The sequence below is a fragment of the Kogia breviceps genome, chromosome 14, assembly GCF_026419965.1.
Source record: "Kogia breviceps isolate mKogBre1 chromosome 14, mKogBre1 haplotype 1, whole genome shotgun sequence".
NCBI lineage: Eukaryota > Metazoa > Chordata > Mammalia > Artiodactyla > Physeteridae > Kogia > Kogia breviceps.
The window spans coordinates 44,394,560-44,408,548 of NC_081323.1; the positions used below are offsets into that span (position 1 = coordinate 44,394,560).

Sequence of the window (13,989 nt, forward strand, 5' to 3'; positions counted from 1 at the left end):
TTGAAGTGATTTCAGGAACTGAGGAAAGACATCTAGTATTATGACAAAATTGTTCTAATCCCTTAGGCAATTCCAATGGTTTGGGGAACTGTGAACCAGGAACAAAGGATGAAGACCAAATATATATGAGAAATGGATTTGGCCATCTGAATGACCAGAATATGACCAAATATATTGATACAAAAGAGGCAGCAGGCCCCAAATGGAGTCACCTGTACTAAGCCCATGTCACCAAATTGAGACTTAGTACCTAAATTAATTACAATTTCAACCTCTCCTAGGAGTGTACTCTTAAACCAGTCAGTCTGGAATTACCTGGTCAGCACTAGTAAGGTAATCTGCCTGTTAGACCCCTGCTATCCCCTAAAGGAAGGTGACCTTGCCACAAACAATCCACTCTTTGCTAGTAACTTCCTTTTCCCACCCCCTTCTGTAAATAAATGTCTTCCATTTTGTACAGATCTTTGGAGCTCCTCTCTATCTGCTATATTGGATGCTGCCTGATTCAAATTAATTTTTGCTCAAATAAACTCAAAAATTTTAACATACCTCAGTTTATCTTTTAACAATATATTTCTTATAAACCACAATATTACAGATGCTATAAGGTCCTTCATTTTGTTCTTGATTGCTAAGTAAACTTGAGTCAAAACAGCCAGTTAAAAAAATTAGAAACCTGAATTATGGATTTGGAAATTCAAGGAGAAATTCAAGCGTTCAAGGAGAACACGACTGATATGGGTCCTGCCTAACCAGGACCTTACCCTGGACCCTTCCCTCTGCTTAGTCCTTGAACATCTCTCTCCTTGGTGTTGAACCTTGTTTCTTGAGCCCAAAGCCCTGTTGGATGCTGATGTCACCTCTGATGAGCCTGAGTGAGTAATTCTTCCCATGGATGGTGTCGACTGAAAAAAAAAGTACAATGTGAGAGCTGTGAGTTAAGTTTTATTTGGGGCAAAATGAGGACTATGGCCCAGGAGACAGCATCTCAGAGAGCTCTGAGGAACTGCTCCAAAGAGGTAGTGGGGGAGGTCAGTATACATGTGATTTTGGTGAAGGGGGTACGTGCAATCAAGCACAAATTTTGGCAGAAGTTTGCTGTTAGTCACGAGAAGCAGATGTCATTTTAGTGATTTGAGTTCTTTTCTAGATATGAGGAGATGGAAGAATTTGGGCTCATAAAATCTTCTGAAGATATGTAACTATCTCAAGGCCCGTTCTGCCAGTTTCTCCCAGAGCACACAGTGCCTCATTCCTGATCTCCTCCCTGAACTCCTTTCAGGGTGTGTTGAAGGTCAGCAACTGCAGTGGCTAGTGACTTAATCCTTGTAGAGGCAGATAGCAAGTGACAATTTTTAGTTGGCAATGGTCTTCTCCTAGCAGTCTCCCCAACCCCCCAAACCTCTCACCCTCACCCACCTCCATCTATCCAGGGAGACCAGCTGTGTTAGGTCCTCTGGCCCTGACCTGTTTCCAGCTTCCTTGAGTTCCTTTCTGGCCTTCTGCCAACTTCCTTGTATAATTTAAGGCCAAGCCTATTGGAGTTAAAACAATTTGTATTGTTTAAGACGGCAATGCTTTCCCACAGAAAGATTTGGGAATTCCAAGAGAAGACCAGGGGGAGGGTGGATGAATGGAGATAAGAAATTCAGACCAGACAGAGGGAAGCATCTTGGGGATGTAGTGGCACTTAGGTATTGGAGGATAAGCTTTTTTGGGGGGTCAGCTCTGGCCTGGGTGCAGCTGCCAGGAAGGTCCTTTTGGAAGTGGGGTGGTCAGTCTGAGGCCTCTCATGGGCCCAGGGGAAGGCTCCCATTTGCCAAGGGAAGCAGTTGAGTCTGTTTTTCTGGAGCAGGCTTTTGATGGGATGGGCTAAGAGATGTCTCAAAACCATAGCACCTTATTTCCATTTTGCAGGTGTCTGTTGTTCCCAGTAGCATGGAAGTTTTGCTCCCTTCTCTTCCACCCGGGAAGCTGGGTGTCCAACTCAAACGGGGTCTCCTACCAGCAGTGAGGATAAGAGAAGAACGAGCCCTGTGCTATGTCTGACTGCTTGGCCTTGGGGCAGAAAATGTGAACACACAGGTGCTGTCCTGAGCTGGGCTTGTCAGAGGTCTGCTCTTCAACTGAGCAGCATCTGAACGTTCAGCTGGGGAAACTGAAACTTGTCATGATGCCACATCTGTGTAAGTCTTCTTGATTACTCACCTGGCACGTGTGGTGTGCCCATGTGTTACCACTGCCTGCATATGGGCACGTAGGCCCCACTGTCAGCATTTCAGGGGAGACCCTAGCAGACTCCAGAATGTGCCACAGAGCAACACATTGGCATCTTAGGGCATCCCTGTCCAGCCACATACAGCACATGAAGAAAACGTAGAGATGAAAGATGTGACCAAACCGAAGGTGCAAAGTAAGGCCAAGGGTCCACTTTGGGCCACTGCCCAAAGCCAGTCACTTGTTATCAGAAAGCTTGAGGTAGAGAGTGTGGGCAGCTCAAGACAAACTCATGGCACTACCTGGGACACACCTCGTTAGGACCAGAGGGTGGGGTTTCTGAATATTGCTAGTCACATCCTAAGTCAGGTGGGGTGTGAGGGGCTCCAGGGGGATGCTGATTGTCTGCCCAGACAACTCAGAGGAAAGGAGAGGTGTGGGCTATTTACACTGTGTGCTCGATTCCTGCTTCTTCTGATTTTTATGACCTAGAGAGCATTCTTGCTGGAATGCAGATACTTGCATTTCTTATTTTACTGCAAATTAATAAAAATCTCAAGACCAGACATCACACTATGCCTCCCCTGACTGTTGGGGAGTGAGGAGTTGTGCAAGCATACCACTCTCTGAGCCGGAAGCCTGCACACGTTCCGCCTGCTTTCCAGATGTTTGGGGCCAAGGACCAGGTGTAGGATGGAAATTGCTAACAGCTTTAGAATTTTCAAATGGTCTTTATGGTCAGAAATTAGTTGGGAAGCTTTAGGCGTGTCATGCGCAAAGTAGAGAAGATGCTCAAGCACCATTTGTGGAAAAGGCAGTTGCTCTTACTTAAATGAAACGCTTACATGTTAGCACCATACATGGCAGGGGGAATGTGAGATGCTCCAGCTATGTAGGAACATAATCTAGTCATGTCTAGAAAAATTTAAATTATACACGGCTTTGTTCCAGAAATTTTCACGTGTAAATCTATTCCATGGAAATAAAAGTAACAGACTGCAAAGTTGTCTGTACAAGGACGTTTATTGTTTGCAGTGGTGAAAAACTAGAAACGACCTGAAGGTCCATCAACAAGGAAATGATTAAATCAATCCTGGTCTATTCCATGGTATGGAATATTATGCAGCATTCTAAAAGAACAGGTTAACTAACTAGGTAGCTGTTGCACTGGAGCAAGGGTCATGACTCAGCGTTAGAGAGGCAAATTGCAGAGGATTAAATGTGAGATGTATGATTACAGTATTTTTAAAAGGAGTAATCAAACAAAAAACTCTGTCCTACATATCTGAGCACAAGGAAAGGGTGGAGGCTACATCTCAGGCAGGAAGGAGGGTGGGTTGGGGAAGGCAGAGGGGGAGGGCAGAAACCCCAAATCATAGAAAATGAAAAAAGCATAGAGTAAAGTTGAGCAAAAATTTAGAATATACAAGCTCACTTACATTATTATTGCAAATATGTACATTTGTATATGCAAATGGTAAGGACTAGGAGGTTATAGGGCAAAATGAGAACACTGACAATCAGATGCTGGGACTGTGGGCAATGTTTTGTTTTGGATTTCTGTTGTAATTTTAGTATCACTTTTACAATAAATTTACATTTAAAAAATGAATGCTCAGAAAGGACAAGAAATCAATGGTTGGTGAAATTATTCACATTTAAAATGACTCTATCAAGAATAATTCAGAAATCCTTCGTAGTCTTGCCCATAGTAGGCACCTGACAACCCTTTGCTAAAGTGAAAACTAGACTCACAAAGCCTTGACTTGATCTCATAATTCATCAACATGAACAAGGATGTTCAAACACATACAGAGTCAATTAAAAGTTCCTTAAATAAATTTTGCTTTTGAATCACTATATACCAATTCACTACATGCCCACTTAAATCTGGTTTCTGGAACTATTAATGAAATGAGAAAAGATAGGAATTATAGAAAATGTACTACATCATGGCCTAAGTGTTTTCACATAAGTAATGAAGTTATTTTGCTTATGAGGCTATGTGTGCCCTTGTAATTAAACTCAGGAGAGCCGGGACTTGAAATGTCAACATCAGCCTATAAGTACTTGTTCTTTCTGTTTTTATTGCTATTGTTATTATTAAAAAATTGACATGTAGGAAATAACCTGTATGTGTTCTGGACTTTAGTCTTGGTCTCTGATCTAGAACTCACCAGGACTGTGGAAGATGAGCACCGTACTAGCAGCACGAGAGCCATGGAGGTGGGCGTTCCTCATGTGCTGTCAGGGGTGTGCGGCAGGTCCCCGCACACCCTGGGGAAAGTGCTCCACTGGGCTGCCTGGCCTCCAAGTCTTCCACCAGCTTTCTATGTTAAAACCTCCCAAATGTATCCTTGCAAAGAACACTGATTAGCAGTGGAGGCTCACAACATGAGGTACCATTATCAACACTCATGTTTTAAAATACTTAGGATAGATTGTCTGACAAGGCACATTTTTTCACCCTTACAGACAATTGATAATATTCAGTAACTTTTATCTCCAAATACGGTTCAACAACTGTTGGGGGTGGTCTCTGAGCATACTCCCAGAGGGCCTGTGGGGCATCTTTTAGAGCATTAGATTCCATTATTCTTATTTAAACTGTATTCATATTTTGTTATATATACATAGTTTAACTAATGACAAGTAGAGGTGTATCTGCTGTTGATTGTGGCATGCATGAATTCGTGTTCTTCCGAAAGACATAGTTTCTTTTTAACCTTTCTGTCAAGGCATTGTTTTTTTTTTTTTTTTTTTTTTTTTTTTTTTTTTGTGGTACGCGGGCCTCTCACTGCTGTGGCCTCTCCCGTTGCGGAGCGCAGGCTCCGGACGCACAGGCCCAGCGGCCATGGCCCACGGGCCCAGCCGCTCCGCGGCACGTGGGATCCTCCCGGACCGGGGCACGAACCCGCGCCCCCCGCACCGGCAGGCGGACTCCCAACCACTGCGCCACCAGGGAAGCCCGGCATTGTTTTTTTGAAGCTGTAAGTGATTCACAGAAATGATGGCTCCTTGCCTAAGTGGCAGTAAAAGAACGGCTAGAGTACCTGTATAAAGGGAGTATATTTAAAGATGCTCGTATGCATGTACCTAAAAACATGCACACAGGGTTGGGGGAACATTAGAAAGAAAACATGCTAATTAGAAATAGTTTCTTGAACACATGGACTATTTCAGAGGTGGGAATAGAAAATACTTATCCTTGAGAAAGAACATCTTTGTGCCATAGGCACATCCTGTGAGTAGATCTAGTCTACTCTGAAAATCAGTTTGGCAGTACTTCAAGAAAAGGAAATATGGGCTTACAAGGAAATATGGGCTTTTGTCCAGCTTTTATTTCTATTTTAGTTTAATTCCTTTATTATATCTTACTTTAATTAAACTAATTAATCAATTTCCATGTAATAAGGTATCAAATACATGGCCATCAGCATCAATCTTTTCATATTTCCAAAAGTGGGACTGTATAGAGCAGCAAATCTGGGGTTAGAGAAGCCAGGGTTGAATTATGGCTATGACACTTTCTAGCTACTTTACTACTTTACTTCTTGGAGCTTCAGTTTCCTCATCTATACAATGGGAATAACACCTACCTCTAAGAGTTGTTGAGAGAATTGTGGAGTGCTTGGCACAGTCCCTGGTGCATTCTTTAATCTGCTTACCAAACATTTATTGCATGATACGGTGTGCCAGACACTCCACCGGAGCTGAGAATGCAGTGATGAACAAGCCACCCTCAGGTAGAGCCTGGAGAGAATTGATGCCCACACATTTATAAAATACAAACAAGAACCTGAGTGAATACTTGGGAGTGTTCTTTGAAGTGCTGAAGAATCAATCACTGCTCTTTGGTACCTTCAGAACATGTAAGGGTTTGGGGCTTGCGGAGAAGAACTGGGATAACTCCCTCATGGTTTGCTCACCCACTCATCTCTGTGGCTACCAGCCTGCCTGCAAGCTTACTTCACAATAAACCAGATGAAAACCAGCAGGCAGAGCATCATGGGCTGGTCCAGAGTGACCCGAAGTCCTGCTCCCCTTTCCAACCAAAAATCACACTGCTTGATGGAGCAGAGCTCCCTGATCAGCTGCCACAGGACCCGCTGGTAAAGCTTGTTGTCTGGTTTCTCGCGGGACAGTTCCTCCTGGTTCACCGCCTGGGTGGCATTGATGCAGCTGGTGACAAACTTCTCCTTGGTGATGCTGGCCTCAGAGCAGCTGTTGTAATGGATCCCATCAGGGAACTGCCAATAGTTGGCCTCATAGTACCTATTGCCCTCAGCTCCGAAGTCAATATCCAGCTTTCGGCCTTGCTTGATGAAGGCCCCTGGGACAATCTCTGTAGTGTGGGCCTCCGTGACCTGGGAGGTACTTGGCAAGGCCTTCCGGTTCCACTTGATTCTGTGCTTTATGCCTCTCGCCTTGACAGAGGACAGCTGGCTGAAGAGCAGGACACAGACAATGGCCAACAAGCATCCACCCAGATGCTTCCTCATTGTGTCAGAATCTGCAACAGAAAAGGCTGGAACAGTTAACTTCCCCAGTGGGGTTCCCAGTCTCCCCTGCGCCCTCCCGCATGTAGGAGATTCTGTGAGAGGAATGGCATTCTTGCACCCTTTACATTTTTCTGGAAACATAATTGTTTTCCCAGGCTTGGGCTGCACAGGGTTAAGTCAGTTCAATACCAAGTTTCTTGCTTTTGCCTGGAATTACATCCATTCAGGACAGTGATCTTGGTTTTCTCAGACAGATCAGAAGCTGCAACAGGCAACTTGATTATTCATGGATATCCTTTCCAGTCTTACCCTGGGGACAGTGTGACCCCACTCTCCCCCCTCAACTAGTTCCTTATTGCACTTACTACATGCCAGCCACTGACATTGCCTAACGTAATTCTCACATGGGGTAGGTACATTATTACCCCCACTTTATAAAAGTTGTACTGGGATTCAGAAAAGTTAAGTAATTTGCCCAAGGCCGCACAATAGTGGGTGGAAGATTTGAATCCAGCTCTGTCTGATGCTGTTCCCATGTGCCCACTTGCCATGCCCCACTGTCCTTCTGGGTTGCTGGAGGGGATGGTGTTCGAATTTCGTGCTTTTGACTCACTGGCCATGAAAGGCAGCTCCAATAGCCCCTAAGCTAAGTGAAAAGCAGGGCCTGTGAGGAATTTCAGAGGAAATGAGATGACAGGGAAGACAAGAGGGCTTAGGGGAAGCACTGAGAGTCAAGGTGGCCCCAGGGCATCTGAAAGGCTGCTGATGACCTCAGGAAATATCCCTCCCCCTTTAGCCCCCCAGTCTGGTAGTTCATCACATCTGGTTCCTGAACTTACAATAGCTATTGTGGAAATCCACCTCTCAAGGTCAACTGTTCAAGGCACTCCAGCACCTGGACCTTTGTCCATGTGGATCAGGGATACAGGAAGGGTTACTACAGCAGAGCATGCTTAGACTATCTGTGTCCACGAGTACCAGAGCTGGTGGAGGTTGTAAAGTTAGCTTGCTTAGGCCCTAACACATCCTCCCTGCAGTATTCCTAAAAGTGATCAGTACTTCTCTGTTAAAATGTTCAACTCTAGTGTGACACTGGTTCTTATGCAGAAAAAGAGGCAAAATGCAACTTAAGTGCACACGCAGGCTCCTCTGGACTCCAGAAAAAAGACCTCTGCTGACTTCTCTTTACTTGTAGGCACTGCCCCAGGGTGGGTACAAGTGTGCCAGGCAGCAGCCTGAGCACCCAGGCTTCCAGCATCCACCCCCCACTTTCCCCCAATCACAGTGAGCTCAGACAAACTTTTTCCAAAGAGATCTAAGCGTGAAGCAAACATTCATTAATCTCCTAAACAGGGGCCACCCCCATGTCATCAGCCCATACCCCTTGGTAGGAGAATCTTAAATAACAATAATAATATAAATTGTGGGTGCATCAAATTAAAAAATAAAAGCATAGAAATCTTGAGAAAGAAATTAGTCTTCAGAGGCAAGGACTTAAAAGCAAAAGAAAAGCCCAGCCAGCCAACCCTAAACTAGCATTTTATTGTAGGTCCAAAACATAGGCAAGAACACCAGTGATGTCTGAACATTCTCACAAGTGTCCCCAGACGTGGGACCCATCCCAGGAGGTGAGAGTAAAGAAATCACTGCATAGTTTACAGTCTGATTAAAAATGAACAACCCTGGCCACAAAAATGGAATGCACACGCAAACTCTGCCCCCCGCATACCTTGGGATCTCTCTGGGAGTGCGGTGCACCTCTGGAGCCACAGGCGCACTGTCGTCTTGCACACCTCCTGCACACACTCCTGGGCCTGTCCAGCTATGTAACAACTGCAGGGGGAGGTGCATTCCTGTTGCTTTCCAAATATGGGAGCCCTTCCCTCCCTGGCATGACCAATCAGGGGTTCCCAAGTGCTTCTTTGCCTTGAGACAGATGGACCCTTTCATTACTCTTTACTAATAAACACCATGTGAAGAACTTGATGAAGTCCAGAAAGACTTGAGAGGTACCTTTTATTTATCTAAGTTATTTATTAAAAATATTTCATACTTACTATTTATAGTTGATTATAAAGGTTATAAATGAACAGCCAGATGAAGAGTTACATAGGGCAGGTCTGGAAGGATTCCAAGTACAGGAGTTCTCATGGAGTTTGGGGTACACAACTCTCCCCAAATGTGAGTGAATTCACCAACATGGAAGCTCTTTGAACCCCATGCCAGAAACTGGGAACAAACCAAATATAATAAAAAGATGCTCCTCTCACCTCTATCACTCAGGAAATGAAAAAGTTTTAGGAGCTCTGTGCCAGGAACTGGGGATGAAGATCAAATACATATTTCTTATTATATCACAGTGTCACAGCTGTACAGATGAGTGGCTGCATCTGTCCAAGGAATCTGGTTAAGGCTATTTTTAAAACTGATATTTGGAGAGGTGCCTTTTAGATTGAAATGAAAAATGTTAGAAGGAAAATATTTTTCCTTCAATATCTACAAGAGGGTGCTTTAAACAAGTCTTGCTGGATATGCATACTGTCCTGCACCTAAAGACCAGTTTCAGAAGCCAAGGGGCCTTTGCTGGGCAGCCTCTTTGGGAAGGGTCAGGTTGGGAAGAGGGCGAGAAACCAGCTGGACCCCATGACACACAGCCCAGACCCACAGGGAGTGAGGGACCAGTTTTCTTGGAGGAACTTCCATGGAAAAGCAGGGCTAATGTTGGGTGGAAGATAAATGAGAGGATTTGCCAGGACTTTGAGTTGCTGGGGCTGTGAGGAAATGCTTGAAACAATGAATTATTCAAAAGGCTGAGTTGAAGGTTTATGGAAACCCAGGGGACAGAGACAGAGGAAGACGAAACCCACACTGCTCAAAGAGGTGTGGGCTGAGAGCGGATTTTCTCAGAGTGCCTCCCTCTCTAGTGGTGCCCAAGCCTAGCTGGGAGGGAGCCAGAGGATCTGCCTTTCTTGGCATGAGAACGGGTGAATGGGTGAACGCACAGAAGGGACTAAGGTGTCCGTGTTACAATCATTATTGCAACGCCAAATCAAAAGTGAATTCTGGAGGTGAGATTGGAGTGAGATTTACCTGTAAATAGAATATCATCTTTACCCTGAATATGACCCTATCGATGGTTTCCAAATTCACTTCAAAGCCCTCTTTTAAACCACATTAAGTTGTTGCTTCTGGGATGGCCAGCAGATGACGCCAGAAGAGTTTACAAAGACTTTTCACCCTGGAGGAGGGAAACCCTAAATTGAATGCTGTCCCTGCACGGCTTCCTCTGCTCTAGGTGGATTTTTGGCCTCCACATGGGCCTTTCTTTCTCCGCTGCCTCTACTTTTAAAATTTACCTGAGTAAGATTTATTTCTTGGGCTTCCCTGGTGGCGCAGTGGTTGAGAATCCGCCTGCTGATGCAGGGGACACGGGTTTGTGCCCCGGTCCAGGAAGATCCCACAGGCTGCGGAGCAGCTGGGCCCGTGAGCCATGGCCACTGAGCCTGCGTGGAGCCTGTGCTCTGCAATGGGAGAGGCCACAACAGTGAGAGGCCCGCGTACCACAAAAAAAAAAAAAAAAAAAAAAAAAAAAAATTACCTGACTTTCCTCTCTTAAAAAAAAAACAAAACAAACAAACTTTTTTTTTTTTTTAACATCTTTATTGGAGTATAATTGTTTTACAATAGTGTGTTAGTTTTCCCTCTACAACAAACTAAATCAGTTATACATACACACATGCTCCCACATCTCCTCCCTCTTGAAAACAAACAAACTTTTTCATTTTCCTTCTAGAATCATAGACATTTTGGTTTTGTGAACATACACACACTATTAGTATTAGAAACTTAGTAGAAACTATTTGCAAAATGCAGAAGAGAGGAAGAAAAAGACTCAATATTTTGCTACCCCCAGAGATAAGGATCAGTACACGTTTGTTCAACATAATAGATGCTTAGGGTAATAATTATGTTTGGGATGTTTAGAGCTGGAAAGGACTCAGAATCCTCTAGTGCAGCTCCTTCACACTATAAGGTCATGGGGCCCAGATAGGCCCAAGGTCACACAGCCAGGAGGCTGTGCTGCCCCTGCAGATCCATTGCCCTGTTCTGTACTCTGTGTACTGTCCACCCTGCCTGTCCCCATCTGGTGCAATCACCTCCATGCCCCCTCCCCTCCAGGCCCTCTTCATTCCCCTTCTTTCTATGTCCTTCCAGAGGAGGCTTTGCCCACAGTGTAGTGGGAGGTTGGTTTAGAGCTGATGAGGCTGCAGATTCCTCCTGTTAGCAAACAAAAGACTGTTCTCAGAGGCACAGAAGAGTGTAGAGGGCTGTGAAATGTTTGAGAATATGGGAGGAGCTCTGGAAGCTGCAAACAACCAAGAAAACTGTTAACCATATGCAGAGAGTACAGAACTGCTCCAACCCTGCCTGGCACCTGGCTCTCTCCTGTAAAGATAAACAAACAGCCAAGGAAATAATGAGAGAACATTAGTTTCTTCAAATGAGTTGAGAGGCCAGAGATGAGTGAATTGTGTCTTCTGGCATCAATAATTATATTAGGAAAGTAACTGAATGTAGATGGTCTTTGAGACAACTGGGAGAATGAGACTGATTCCACAGTGTTGGGTGCTCCATGATGCAAAGGATTGTGACATATTTCTCTCCAACATGAATAATAGAAAATTATGTGGATTTTTAAAAAAGCAACAGGGAAATATTGAGTTCTAGAATGCATGAATGGATCATCATTATAGCAATTCCTTGTTTGATTAGATCTTGGACCTTTCTGAAAACATTTAGAAATAAATAAATTGATCCATAAAATAGGAGATGCCATGGCAAAACAACTGTATCCAGAAAGGTTAGTGTGTGGGAAGATCACCCACCATATCTTGGCTTCTTGAAGATTTATCAAGTGTCTGTTATGTGAGAGAGCATAGAGGTGAATAAGGCAGGTAATGTAGCTCATGGCCTAATGGTAGAGAAAGAATTGAAATGTGTTTTGGAATAAAATACTTACTAGATAGCTGTGTGGCTGTTTAAACAGCCTTACTCAATATTTTCTTTTTATTGAAGACTACTATACACACAGAAAGCTGAATATATCCTAAGTATACACCATTATGTAGTTTTACAAACTGAATACACCCATGTAACACACACCAAGATTAACAAGATGAACATGACAAAGCTCAAAGCCTCCTATCTCACCATCAGGTCACTGCCCCTCCCCTATACTGACCACTGTCCTGACTCCTTACACCACAGATTAGTTTTGCCTGCTTTTGTACTTCATATAAGTAGAATTACATAAAACACAATCTTTTGCATCTGTCTTGTTCAGATTACATGTGAGATTCACCCACATTGGGTGTAGTTGTAGCTTGTTCATTTCATTGTGAGACTTCTCCATTCCCCTGTTGGTGGGCGTTTGGGTGGCTTTGGCATGAAGAGCACTGCCATGAACATTCTTGCACGTGCCTTTTGGTGGACCTGTGATCACTTCTCTGTTGGATGCATACTCTGATAGGTAGACTTGCTGGGTCATAGCATATGCCTACGATAAGCTTTTATATTCTTAGAATTTTTATTATTGTCTTGTGCAAACCTTAAATATCACCTTCCTCTATGGCTTGCTCACTCTTCCCAAGCACAGTTAGGGGTCTTCATGTGGGTTCTCATAGCACTTGGCACATAGCCAGCTAGTCATCTGGAGCATTCCTTTGCTGTTCATATGTTCAGCTGGGCACCCAGAAGTTGAAGGACTGTGTTTCATCTGCATCTCTTTGCCCCACATCTAGCACAGTGCCTAGAATCCAGATGCATCTAGATTCCCTTTATCCCTTCCTTTATCAGTGGCCTGGTTGAGGACATGGTTGTCAGAGCTGCACATGGATCAAAGCTGCCAAGGTGGGCTGTGCGCCAGAGGGCAGGTTCAACACTCTAAATTGCAGCAGGTCCGGATATATAAAGGCAGCAAGAGGAAATTTAACAAGGATAAATGCAACAGTTCTATAATTTTAAAAAAAGGAAATCAAGGGCAGCATGGTGAAGACCTGTCATGGTGGTAGTTGAAACTCCATGGCAGACAGTTGTCTAGAAGAGCAGTATGAGGCACAGGGCGAGCAAACACTTGCAGAGCATAGGCTGCCCTAATCCAAATGTCATTTCCTCTGCAGTCTCTGCCCTTCCCTGCTCAGGCCACAGCTGGTGTTTGGAGCTGGGCTGTGGGGGATTGATTCAGGGCAGGGAGGTGGGAGGAGTGGGAGGGAGGGAGTGAGGGTTGAGAAGTGAGGAATTCCTTCGTGGCACATCAGGGATCACTGAAGGCAGTTAATCATCTTGGGAATCACTAAATGTTTGTGGAATAGGATGCTCATAAGTAAGAAGATAGAGAACCACTGAAGATTTAGAGCAGGGGTAACAGCATGAAGGCTTTGTTTTAAGTTGATCCAGAAAGGACTGGACTGGAGAAGGGCTGAAACTTCCACCCAAAGATTCTAAGAAGGGCAGAGGATGCCAGACTAAGCCACCATGTTGAAGTTCCTCATTCAGCCTCCCACCACTTTTCTCATGTTTTTGTAAAGCATAATAATTAAAGCATAACTTGATCTGTGGCTTGTCTTCTCTCCCTAATATGCAGGAAAATGTCCGAAAGGAGAAAGGCCTTCCCCAGAGTGAAGTTACCTGGAGCAGGCGAGAGGGGTCATGTACTGTGTCAGGGCAATGACACCTTCATTATCCACAGTGCCCTTCATTCTCAGGAGAGGCCCTGGTGATGCTGCAAAGGGAGCGAGTGTGAACTCGAGACCCAGGTTGTCATTCCCACGCTGCCATTCTCTGCCTCTGGTGGCTTCAGTTATCATCCGTCAGAGGAGACCTTAGCCTTCTCTGTCATGTAAGCAGCCCTTTGTCTCAGAAAACAAATGGAATCTTTGGGGCAGGTGGAAGTTCACACTGAGAGTCAGCTTTCACATCTGTGCAAAAGGTATCACTCTGCCCCATTCCCCCACCCCCCACCCCCAACTAGGGCTTATCAGACACTGCTTGGCACTGTTGGAATCACAGAATTCAATAAAAATCTTTTGCCTGAAATCTTATAAAGGGAAGTAAGCTAAGGTCTAAGAGCTGCTTTGAATGCACGGCCATGTGTTAATTATTGGCCTGCTAAAATTACTAATGAAGGATTTACTGCCATGAAGGCAACTAACAAAGGCTGAAGAGGTTGGTTCCAAAGGCTGGGTCTGTGATGACTTTCAGCCAGGAGAAA

The 13,989-nt window shown here is 44.5% G+C and overlaps 1 protein-coding gene across 1 annotated transcript; it reads right to left on the minus strand.

Annotated features, from left to right (window-relative positions):
• Positions 1 to 6,182: 6,182 nt before the first annotated feature.
• On the minus strand, positions 6,183 to 6,719 carry PRND (prion like protein doppel). Its single transcript, XM_059037669.1, has one exon. It carries the CDS (start codon positions 6,717 to 6,719, stop codon positions 6,183 to 6,185), a length of 537 nt encoding a protein of 178 aa, XP_058893652.1.
• Between the last annotated feature and the right edge of the window lie 7,270 nt (positions 6,720 to 13,989).